Source organism: Alosa sapidissima, chromosome 8, assembly GCF_018492685.1.
Source record: "Alosa sapidissima isolate fAloSap1 chromosome 8, fAloSap1.pri, whole genome shotgun sequence".
Classification (NCBI taxonomy): domain Eukaryota; kingdom Metazoa; phylum Chordata; class Actinopteri; order Clupeiformes; family Clupeidae; genus Alosa; species Alosa sapidissima.
Genome location: NC_055964.1, coordinates 9,362,589 through 9,375,402, shown reverse-complemented (window position 1 = coordinate 9,375,402; position 12,814 = coordinate 9,362,589). Strand labels below are relative to the sequence as shown.

At 45.3% G+C, this 12,814-nt stretch overlaps 1 protein-coding gene across 7 annotated transcripts in view; it reads right to left on the bottom strand.

The window, feature by feature from the left end:
* bmp2k (BMP2 inducible kinase) overlaps positions 1-12,814 on the bottom strand; it is a 72,337-nt gene that overhangs the window by 10,562 nt on the left and 48,961 nt on the right. For 2 of the 7 annotated variants that reach the window (XM_042099989.1, XM_042099992.1), the window contains 3 exons: positions 10,527-10,750; positions 9,703-9,866; positions 7,896-8,045 (listed from right to left, as the gene is read on the bottom strand). In XM_042099989.1, the coding sequence (XP_041955923.1) occupies positions 7,896-8,045; positions 9,703-9,866; positions 10,527-10,750 (538 nt within the window). Of the gene's footprint in view, positions 1-4,378; positions 8,046-9,702; positions 9,867-10,526; positions 10,751-12,814 lie in introns of those variants that run through there. The other 5 variants (XR_006033468.1, XR_006033469.1, XR_006033467.1 and 2 more) reach the window with 5 other exon arrangements.

Genomic DNA, 12,814 nt, shown 5'->3' with positions numbered 1-12,814 from the left:
TGACAGATGGAGGCACCAAACTCAATTTTGGGCATTCGTGTCATAACACACAGGTTACAAACATGCAATAAGTGGCACAATAAATAAATTAATTAATTAATATAGCACATGCCACATCCCTTTAAATACATTTCACACTCAATGATTCCAGAAACTAATATATTTTTTTTCGGGGCAACATGCCACAGTGATGAAATTGGAAGACAGGACCAAAAAATGTGTAGTGTTAACTAGAATGCTTTGAAGCAAATCTGTGGATGGACTTAGCTAGGCTATTTATGATGTTCCTATAGCTGTGCGCTCTCTCTCTCTCTCTCTAGGAGTCCAGTGCAACCCCATGCTGTGCAGACACACTCGAAAATCTGCTCGCTTCCTGCGCTCCAAACTGGCAGCTTGAGCAAGGAGGACAAGCCAAGACTGGAACCACGCATGAAGACGCGCGGAGAGGGGAAAAGAAATACTCCGAAAATCAGCAGGAGGGAGATGAAGAGGGGGAAAAAGAGGAGAAAGAGAGAGAGTGTGATATCTTGGAGTTGGTAGCACTGTGTTCTACCATACGATCTGCCAATTAATCCACAGGAACACAAAAGAGAACATGTGTCTCCCCTCTCTCTCTCATATATATATATATATATATATATATATATATATATATATATATCTGAGGGGTCAGCAGTGTATAAAGAGGGGTGGGGAGGTCTGAGGGGAGAAAGAGCAGGGAACCCTGCCACCCTGCACAGGGAGGCAGGGCCCTATGAATGATCTACTGTTATTGCTGCGACTACTACTGCTAATACTAATACAAGAATTGGGCCAGATCCGTTCCATTCTGATCTGCATCAAGAGGAGCAGGAGGAAGAGCAGGAGTAGGAAAAAGAAGAGGAGGAGAGCGGTATGGCAGGAGGAGGAGGAGGAGAGCGGTATGGCAGGAGGAGGAGGAGGAGGAGAGCGGTATGGCAGGAGGAGGAGGAGGAGAGCGGTATGGCAGGAGGAGGAGGAGGAGAGCGGTATGGCAGGAGGAGGAGGAGGAGGAGGGCGGTATGGCAGGAGGAGGAGGAGGAGGAGAGCGGTATGGCAGGAGGAGGAGGAGGAGGAGAGCGGTATGGCAGGAGGAGGAGGAGAGCGGTATGGCAGGAGGAGGAGGAGGAGGAGGAGGGCGGTATGGCAGGAGGAGGAGGAGGGCGGTATGGCAGGAGGAGGAGGAGAGCGGTATGGCAGGAGGAGGAGGAGAGCAGTATGGCAGGAGGAGGAGGAGGAGAGCAGTATGGCAGGAGGAGGAGGAGGAGAGCGGTATGGCAGGAGGAGGAGAAGGAGGAGGGCGGTATGGCAGGAGGAGGAGGAGGGCGGTATGGCAGGAGGAGGAGGAGAGCAGTATGGCAGGAGGAGGAGGAGGAGGGCGGTATGGCAGGAGGAGGAGGAGGAGGAGAGCGGTATGGCAGGAGGAGGAGGAGGAGAGCGGTATGGCAGGAGGAGGAGGAGAGCGGTATGGCAGGAGGAGGAGGAGGAGGAGGAGGGCGGTATGGCAGGAGGAGGAGGAGGAGGAGGGCGGTATGGCAGGAGGAGGAGGAGGAGAGCGGTATGGCAGGAGGAGGAGGAGGAGGAGGGCGGTATGGCAGGAGGAGGAGGAGGAGGAGGGCGGTATGGCAGGAGGAGGAGGAGGAGAGCGGTATGGCAGGAGGAGGAGGAGGAGGAGGGCGGTAGGAGGAGGAGGAGGAGGAGGGCGGTATGGCAGGAGGAGGAGGAGGAGAGCGGTATGGCAGGAGGAGGAGGAGGAGGAGGGCGGTATTGCAGGAGGGAGAGGCCCAGCATCTGTTTGGGCTCTGCTGTCACGGATTACATGTCTACACAACATATCCAATCAAGACCTGACATCTCCACAAGGCAGGGCACAATAGCACATCTCTAATCGTGTAAGGAGATGGAGAACACCTGGTGGTATGTACACACGCAAACATACACTCATTATCTGGACGATGTTCTTTTGGGCGGTGGAGGGGTTGATTTAGTCAGATTAAGGATGGATGGATGTGTGGATGTGTGTGTGTGTGTGTCTGTTTGGAGTGGGGGGGTGTTCCTTTAAAGGTACACTATGCAGGCTTTTCAGCTTAATATGCAAGTTTTTTAGCTTAATTTACCTTCATTTAACAGCTTCAGAGTCATTGGAATGGTTAAGCGGAAAAAACACCCTTGCAACTGTGGGCTGGCGGGCCGACGGTCTCAGACATTTGCATAATCAAAGTAGGCAACAGCATTGAAATAACGGAATGCTCCTGCACAAGAACCACAGATGGTAAGTGGCGGATGCTCAGTTTTGGTGCCTCAATTCTCCTCTCTGAATGTCCAGACATTCAAATGGTTTAGACAAAGATGTCAAATATAGTTTTAAAAAAAAATTAATTCTCGTAGCACTCGTTTTTTAGGACATATTCCAATTAAGTCTTAAAGAGCAACCACTTGAGTGCATTATTAAAAAAAAAAAAAAGTATTTTTCTAACTTTTTTTTAAGTTGAGCGTGTCTGCTCCGGTATTCACTAAAGACAAGAAGCCTACCACCTTTCCCTTTAACTACTTCACATTTACTACTATTACTACTACAGCATCTGTTTTAATTCATGTTATCTGTACAGTACATGGCTCCTGACACCCAACCATCAACAAAAGCGAACCCTTCCAAGAAGTTCAGCTGTTCAGCAGTATTCTCAGTGGCGTTGCCTCAGTCATGACTTTCCCATGGATACACCAGCTTCAAGGGAATCGGCTCTTGGTGCAAGATGGCCGCTGCCGCGGTTGGGTGTGTTTACCATTGTGTTGGCGCTCACCAGTTTTTGTGCACCTCCGAGTGATTGTTGCTGCTCACTGGTGCATTCATAATGGGATTAAGGCTCCATAAACTATGGAGGCTCAAGCAGCAGCAGCAGAAGAGAGGAGCAACACTGACCCCCCCGATCCCCAAACACTAGCAGTCGGCCAGACTGAGGTCACATATGTTAACCGTCTCGTTTGTAATGCCACAAACAAAAGATGGTGCCTCGGCCATAAAGCTCTCATACTCTCGCTCACTCACTTTCTCTCTCTCACACTTACATGTCATTTTGTTTTTTATTCTTTCTATAAATACCTAATCTATTTGGTGCTGCTACATGGTCCTCTAGGTTAACCTATTTCATGTGACTTTCCTTCGTTTACAGTCTGCTATGTTAGAGGGAAACCATCACATGGATTAATCAATCTATTTTTAAATACATAACAAGGTCAAATAAATCCCCAATCAGACAACACAAGAGAACAAAAGAGCTCCAAGTGGGGCATTCTAACTATATTGGTTTCTACAACCTGGTCACTCATAAATTGATTTGGAGTCATAATGTAGTCCATGTTTCAGATATGATCGCGATAGACAGAGAACAGCTGTCTGGTAGTTACTAGATCAATCTTGACTGTGTGTCCTTCAAGAGAAAGACGAAAACAGGGAACCAAACAGCTTTTAAACCAAGCACCTCTACAAAGTCTCTATTAATTTTACATTTTTGGGAAACATGGTAGAACAGCGCAAACTGGTATTTCAAGTAAGACAGCCATATCAGATAGATAATTGTAATACAGTATATCAGAACATCTTGCCCTTGTGGTAGAATGGTGGTCAGACCCTTAAAACCCCCAAAAAACCAAATACCCCTGCGCTGGGTTCAAGCCTCTGGAATAAAAACCAACCAAAATATGTAAGGCTTTTTCAACATATTTTTATTTTCCATTAGCATTTTGAAAAAAAGAGACACAATTACAGTATGTTACAAGGTAATTTACAGAAATTTCTGGTCATCAGTGTACAGAGCATCATGTACAACTCTTATGCACCTAAATGCTTTATATACGTATGTATGTTTATGTGGATATATATTTAGATATTTATGTGCTTTATATGTGTTTTTCAACTTCTGTATGTATGAGGTCTTGGTCTGATGGTGCTGTATGCTAAAGGTATTTAGCTTTTCCAGTTAGGTCATGACTTACAGGCACAAACATCATCTGTTTGAAAAGGGCACACGTACAGGACAACCACGGGTCTTGCGTCAATACAAAGCTGTTTGGGGCAACAGATCCCTTTAAAAGAGTAGAACAGTAGAAGTTTTTCTCTGTGTGTGTGTGTGTCTGTGTGTGTGTGTGTGTGTGTGAGGGGGAGAAAGAAAGAGAGAGAGTGAGAGAGAGTGAGAGAGTGAGAGAGAGAGAGAGAGAGTGAGAGAGTGAGAGAGAGTGAGAGAGAGCATGTGTTTGCAATTGAGTGTAAGTATGTGTGTGAGTGTGTGTGCGTGTACGTGTACGTGTGTGTGTGCGTGAGAGAGAGAGTGCATGCGTTTGTAAGTAAGAGTAAGTATGTGAGTGAGTGTGTGTGTGTGTGTGTGTGTGTGTGTGTGTGTGTGTGTGTGTGTGTGTGTGTGTGTGTGTGTGTGTGTGTGCAGTAGAGGCCTGGAGACCCAACTGGTTTAGTAGGGAAGCACCACCCGGACCTGTTAGCACTTAGCTTTAGCGTTAGCCCCCAAGACCCCAGCAAGTACTGTATGTGCAGAGCCTCATGACCCAAGCAGGTCTGAAGAGACCCGGTCTGCTCTGCTAGGCTGACTCTGAACTGACCCAACTAGTTCTGTAGGTTTGAGTTAAAGCACTTCTGTTACACACTAGTAGTGCAGTATTAGTATTTCATTTTTCTTTGTCATTATTGTTTTAATGCAACTTGTACAAACCATCTTTCCACCAATATCCCACTCAAACAAGATGTTTCTGAGAATGGCTGTCTTACTTAAAACAACATGGCAAGAGTATCGATAATAATCATAATGAAAAACAAATAAAAAAACGAAACATAAAAAAACAACTTGGTTCTGAAATGCTGCGAAACAAATCAGAACTCATGACGTCAGGAGATGAAAGAACAAACAAATACAAACCAACAAACAAACCAACAAACAAACAAAAAGAACAAATAAAATGTGTGCATTACAAACGCATAGAATCCAGCTGGAGGATTCTGTCTGGCTTCATGGCCAACTTACCTTTGGCAAACAGAAAGCTTGTATGAAAAGTGAGAGTGAGATGAGTGAGCGTGAAAGAGCGAGACGCCCACCTCTGTCCTTAACAGAGTCCAGCATGACGAGCCACTGCCCTGCGCCCTGTTCAGCTTGCTGTTAGTGATGGATGAGGTATATGAGTGGTTATGTCATCACCTTATTCACTAGTGGGGAGATCCAGCATTATGGGTAGGTTTTCCTCACAAAAGAACAAGAACCGGAACAAGAACCGGAACCAGAACCAGAGGAAAAAGAACCTGGGGGAACTATCTATGGCACACTAGGGATTCAAAAATCAGCCACAATTTCGAGAGCTTTTAGCATGTGGAAGAAGAAAAACTGGTGACACGCCTGTTCATAAAACCAATGGTTTTGTACGTTCAAAAGGTTTAACAGATCAAGGACACAGGGTAAATAAAAAAATGTTCATGATGCTGGAATACTCCCCAGGCTAATATAAGATGTAGAAAGGTAACAAAGAGAGAAGTGTCAGAGAGAGAGGTCCCTATGGTACAACCTGCAGTTACAGTTGTGAGATCTCAAGTCCTTTCCAGTTCTTTCAACACACACAGCGTCTCTCTATTTGTATAGCCTATGCCCACACTCCACAAAGAGTGACCTCCAATTAGTGCGTAGCTCACACATAAAATCCAGAGATATTTAAAGTAAAAAAACAATATGTCAGGTAGCCCAGTTTCTATCTCCTTCTAACAATCCTCCATCAACCCCTGACCTCTAGCTAAATGGAGCAACCCGATAGCTGGCAGCTAATATGCTCTTCACAGCTTTAAACTTGAAGGAATTCACAAAATAAACAAACAAAAGTAAACAAGGCAGCGATACACACATAACAAGGCATTAAAAAAGGCAGCCAGCATGTCATCTGTTTTTGACGCAAGTGGTGTGTTTCACCCGAGCCTGTGTAATCACCTGAAGAGCTCTTTGAGTCGCACATCTTTCTCTAGAAATCTGCTGAAAGACTGCCCTGTGTGCCCTTTCACAATGACAAACCAGTTAGAGATACATCTGCACACAGACGATAAAACATGCTGTGATATCATTTTCTGTTTATTCACACGCGATTTCTAGATTTCGCTGAATTCTGCTTGTCTACCGTTTCTCAAGTTCTCCCTTCTCTTGTGATGACATCTGAGCGATCCCTGCAGCAGTCACGTTGACCATTCACAGTGTAATACACTGACATGCCCGCTGGATTCAGTCACTCACACACATACACACACACACACACACACACACACACACACACACACACACACACACACACACACACACACACACACACACACACACACACTGACCTTGAGACAAGGTTACCACTGAAGTGTGTCCCCCCAAGATTGACAGGGAACCACTCTGCCAGTACAGCAGTGGGCTGGACTCAAGGTTGAGCCATCACATTTGCTCCTTAAGGGTCATCTCAACCCCCAACACTGGCCTTAATCAGTGGTTCAGAATATGATGCATTCTCTTGTAACCACATCAAACTGAATTCCTCAGTTAATCCACATTCTCTGTAACACAACTCTCTGCATTTCCACATTAAATCTATCTATATTTATGTTCATTTTGTCTTTTCTCCTACTCTACTTCAACAGGCCTATGGACTCAGTGAGTCAAAGCGCATCATGTGACACACACACACACGCACCAGCATAAAGTGCAATGGTCAACCAGACTCTGCTGTGGTCAACCAGACTCCACTGTTCCTGCTTCAGCCTGGGCACTGAGGAAGCACAAGACAGGAAGAGGAAGAGGATGAAGAGGAAGAGGAGGAAAAGATGGCGGGCTGAGAAAGAAGCCAGGACTCCCAGCTATCAGACCACAGAAGCCAAAACACAGCCATGGTGTAGGAAATGGGTAAAAAAAAACAACAAACAAACAAACAAACAAAAACAAACACACACAATGGCAACATACACATAAGTCCCTTGGCACTGAAAACAACTTAAAAAAAACAACTTTTTCCAAATGTGTCAAAAACGCGTCAAAAAAACTACCTCACAGTTGGCGTGGACTCGTGCAGAGATGCAAGTGACTTTATAAAGCACATGGGCCATTTTGTGAGATAGGGCTTGTCTATTGCGGTCAGTCTATCCTACATGATATACATCCATATGGGTCTGGGCCCGTTTCTAAGGCTTGGTCTGCATGTAAAAGCCAACAGGACAAAGACGCTTAACAAACAATGTCTAATTACATTCTCTAACAAAGTGGCCAGCAACTGGGGCCGATATGGGAAAAAACACAGGCTCCTTTCATATTTGTATCCTTCCCAAATTCATACTTTGCACGCACACACACACACACACACACACACGGAATGTGCTGGCACTAATCAAAATTGTAAGCGTGTGTGTTATTTTGCAAGTTGAGACTCCTGACTGACGGAGGAGATGAAAATCACAGAATCACTTCTTTGTAAATGAATTCTCCTTGTCGTTTCTTTCTTTTTTATCCCTCTATGTATCTGTCCAGTTCCACCCTCCAACCTGACCTCACCAGACCCATCACTCCACAGGACACAGGGATTCTGGGAAGTGTGTGTGTGTTGGGGGGGGGGGGGGGGGTATACCTCACAGTAGAGTGGGTAAGAGGGGGCAGAAATTAGATACTGGAGCAGGGTAGTGGAAGATACACACACACACACACACACACACACCACACCACCCCCCCCCCCCCACACACACACACACACATTTACATAGGTGTATAGAGTGGTAGGAAGAAGTGCTCTTGGTGGCTGGGGTGGTTTCTTCAGGGAGGGATGGGTGGATTTGGGGAATGGGGGTTTGTTGGGCCTCTAAAACTTGCCTGCGCTAGCCAGGAAGGGCACAGAGCCGAAGGGGTCCTCGGGGAGGGGCTGGGATGGGGTGGGGGGCTGCGGCTGCGGCTGCAGCTGTGGCTGCTGAGGCTGCCGGTCAGCGCTGGTCTCCACGCTAGTGGTTCTCTCCACAGGCTTCTCTGTGAGGGAGAGAATAAAACACACACACACACACAGCAAAGGTTAGAATTATTTTTTTGAAATTTCACTCAATTCTCAAGATTCAGGGATGAAGCTTCAGCTATTAAACAAACCCTGTTAACCTACCATGAGGTTCTCATTAGGTTCTCTGGTAATAAAGAATCATCTCAAACCTACAAAAGTATGCTCTGTCTAAATATGGACCTGCGTGCATTAAAACAACAGCTGTGTGCATCTCAAAGGCACAGATGAACGAAAGAGTGGTGAGGGAGCTGTTAAAAGTAGGGGTGCACCGATCCCATATTTGGATCGGATAACGGCCCCGATATTGACAAAATAGCTGGATCGGGGATCGGAAAAATTAGCAGATCCATAGGCCGATCCGAATTTACTTCAACTTCAAAGACTGAGCCTTGACACACAACCAGCCACTTGCCACTAAATAGTCTAGATTTCTTCTGGTGTTCATTAGGTTACGCCATTGTCTTTACAGTCTGGTTTACTATTCATTATTTTATAACCACCATCTGTCATTGATTCATGCATTTTTGTTGCATTTTTAGGCAACACGTTCAATGCGTGACGGTCAACAAATACTCAAACCAAACACAGTCATTTTCATCTCTTATCTGTATAAACTGTTCCTGGTATCAAGAAATGCAAATGTTCACACTAGCTGTTAAAAACTTTTCATTTATTAGTTAAAACTTACTAGGCCTACTTCGTATACCGTTAGGATTAGCCTACCACCATTGAAACTCTGTGTGAACTTATTTATCGCGGCTCGCGGGGAAACTGAGGGACCGTACCACTATGGGTACCAATATGGGTTTTACTATGGTAAAACCATTTTGGCAGGGGTGTTTTAATGTATATCACTAATATGGGATTTTTATCTGCACAAAACTGGTTTTGGTGGGAGAAAGTTGTTATATATTTATTTGTTTTATGTTTGCTTGTTAGATTTATTATTTAGTAGTAACTGTGAACTTCAATTTGAATGCTGTTCCAAGTTGCTGCTGGTGCACAATTGTTTATTTATTTTAACACTAATAGTAGTAGTAGTAATAATAATAATAATAATAATAATAATAATAATAATAATAATAATACATTACATTTATATTTAAGTGTTATTTTGTTAGATTTGAGTGTTATTTTGTTAGAATTGATGTTTAGTTAGGGAAAGAATGTTTAAAGGCCTAATGCCTTTAGTCTTTTCCACATGATTTTATTAATTTTACTATGTATCGGGTCGGTATCGGGTATCGACCGATACACAAAGCCCAGGCATCGGTATCGAGGCGGAAGAAGTCGGATCGGTGCATCCCTAGTTAAAAGCATGGGCTGTTTGTTCCAATAGTGCCCTCTGCTGGACATATAGTGTAGGCAACACGTGGAGAAACCAGTTGTGGTAGTAGCAGGTGTTTACTTTGACACTAGACATTACAGACTGAAACTTTGGGGTGGATCAGGTCATCGGCACAGATGATTCACATGAATTGTATACTTGCTAGGATCGGTTAACCAATCGCATAAACAAACTTTTAAACATATACACTAACTCTGACATGTGTCTTTAGTGCCAACTGGTAAAGCAATTCTATTCCTCCTAGCTGAATTAATCAGATATTCTGAGATAGACTGGACACTTGCTTGCTCTCAGCAGGTCGAACTCGCGGTCCAGCAGCTCTTCCTCTGTGAGCTTGGAAAAGTTGTCGTCTCCGAAAGGGTTCCAGCCGGACATGTCGGGGGGGTGGCTCACGGTCGGGGTAGTTGGGGACAACAGCACATCAGGACTCTGGGCCACTGGGTTTCTACTGCACAGAGAGAGAGAGAGAGAGAGAGAGAGAGAGAGAGAGAGAGAGAGAGAGAGAGAGAGAGAGAGAGAGAGAGAGAGAGAGAGAGAAGAAGGAAAGAAAGTAATGATGGGATAGAAAGCAATGGAAGAAAAGAAGGGGAAAAACAAACTTGAAGAGGCTATTCAGCGATGACTACGTGATCCCCTTCCGCCCCAGTAAGCCTGTGCGTACTGTACGTGGATGTAAGCAGACTACACCAGTCTGTGACTACAGATCAATGTCTCCATCCACCTCTACCTAAGGCTGTGGCCTAGAAGCCTACAAAGACCGGTGACATGACATCAGCGTTAAGTGTTTTTAATATGGACACAAGTCAAGATCCATATCAGCAACAGCCAATGGGTGGTATGCTGTACATACAGACATCAGATGATGGCAGATCTAGACACACACTTGTGAGGTACAACCAACACTCATGTGGACATGCAGGTGTATGAATGACTGTGTGGGCATGAAGGACTGAGGCACGTTAATGAGAGACATACAGACATGACAGTGGACGGGCGCAGATAACAGCTGCTCATTAATGTGCTTATTATGAATGAACAGCACAGGTGATGTAGAGTAGGTGTGTGGGCAAGGTGCATGACTGGGCGAAGGTTAAGTGGGCAGTGTTACCTGGGGTTAGTGTATGGAGGCTCCACAGGTGAGAGAGCGGTGTGGGTGGAGGCAGAGGGCGTGGCAGGGTGATAGGAGCCCAGGGGCGTCTGGAACTCCAGCGGAGAGGTGGCAAGATAGGGCAGCTGCTGATGATGCTGCTGCTGCTGCTGCTGCTGCTGCTGTTGTTGTTGTTGTTGTTGTTGTTGTTGTTGCTGGGCAAAGGCCTGCTGATACTGCTGCATCTGTGCATTGAGGGCAATGGAGTAGGACCGTCATTAGCAACACGTGCTAAAGGGAGAACCTCTACCACATCAACACATTCTGTGTGGACAAGGTCATTAGGTGAACATGCTAATGTTAGCATATCCACAAATAAGGTGGGGAGGATAGCTGCACGTGCTACGGCTAATCCATCAACAGAAAAGGTCATACGGTATGTGCAAGACCTATGCAGTTTGCAGTACCTACTGTGGGAAAACAGAGCTATGAATGCTTAACATTAACTCTGAATTCAACAGCAAAAAAATGGTGGGCGAAAGTATCCTGACTGCCAAGTGGCTTTCAACTAGGGATGGCGAAATCTTAACCGGCCACTGAGCCTCATTAACCGGTTAAAGTTGGTCACCGAAAATTCTATAACTGCCATTTATGATACCCGTGTCCTGTCGCACGTCTTTCTCTGCCCGTGAAACAAGTAATCCCCCCATTTTAGAATGGTTAGGCTCCCGTCACACAATGTTAGTTCGTGCCCTTTGTATTATACATTTTCCCCAATCATTGTCCACTACTTGAGGAGGAATAAGGGTTTTGTTTTGGGGAGAAAAATAATTGCTTTCTCTGCGCACCCACGCACAGGCACACATTACGCACAACGTTGTAATGTGTGGCACCACAACCACAACGCGGCACCGAGCTCGGGCTATAAAAAGCTCACGTTACAAAGTCACAAACAGAGAACGCTACATTTGGTGGTGTTACAGGAAAGTATATTAACCAACGGCTTCGTAAAAAAAAAATTACCGATTGCCAACAGCCTCTGTAGCGTGCTGCACAAAATCCTTTGCAATAAGTTCCTGTCGTCATGCCATTTAAGTACAGATGAATAATAAAACACAACAAGTAGGCATATGCTAAGTTAGTCTTTCGTGTCTTCGTTTGCCATTACATTGTTACAATTATCATCATGCCATAGTCAACACACAGCCACTAACAAGTAGTGAAGTTTGTCACAATATTGCAGTCAGGATTGCAATAGGCTACACGCAACACTTAACTTCTCACGTCAAAATGATTGTGAGAATGGTGTAATAACGATCAGAACCATTTCTACATTTTTAAATGTATTTTTATTTTCAAGAGACTCAACGGTGAACTTGAACTTGAAACATGTTTAAAACGGCAAACATGAACATATAAACAACGTGTGAAATAGGCCAAGGGCCTACATTAAGCTAAAGAAAAACTGAGTGATTATATCGCCCCATACAATACAACACCAATAACACGTGTGTGCGCAGTGTAATAACAGACGCTGGCTGGCATTCGGGAGCTTTAAAAATCGTTTTTTTTTTTTGTTGTTGTTTTTTAACCGGCGGCAGAAATTTTTAACCGGTCAACGTTGATTCGGTCAACCACCGGTTAAACGGCTACCGGTTAACATCCCTACTTTCAACTACATCCAAGTTATGTTAATGACTTGGCTTTACAGCAATCCATACGGTCGAATAATTAAAGAGATGAAACCGATGCGGAGAAAGCTTCACATGTCTGCTCTTAATGGATGGAAGGCTATGGGGACCCATCAGTGCACTGACTGCAACCACTTTGGCAGCTCCGCAGCTTTTTATTCAGTGTCAACTTCTCGGAGGCGCAGAGGTGGCCACTTCCTGTTTCTCTGGCCGCTCTAGTCCTCCGCTGATCGGTTGAGGTGGGTCAGCGCAGTCTCCTGGAAACCCCAATAGTGGCCAGGAGGGGAACCGGCGGAGAAGTCACGGTGGCGAGCTGGCCCCTCCGGAACCCTCGGCGTCGCAGTAATTGCTTCATATGTCGCAATTTAACACAGAGTCGCTCGATTTCACCCCCCCCCCCTCTCCCCCGACCCACACACACCCCACCTCCACGCCAATCCCCCAGGGGCCCAGCCCGCCTGCAGCAGATTGCCTCGCCACGAAACAGATGGTCGCCATTCGCTGGAAAACAAGCTAAAAACAGAGCCTGCCACAGCACAGAGTGTATCTAGCCTCCCTCTCACTTTTAGAAAGAGAGAGAGAGAGAGAGAGAGAGAGAGAAAGAGAGAAATGAGGGAG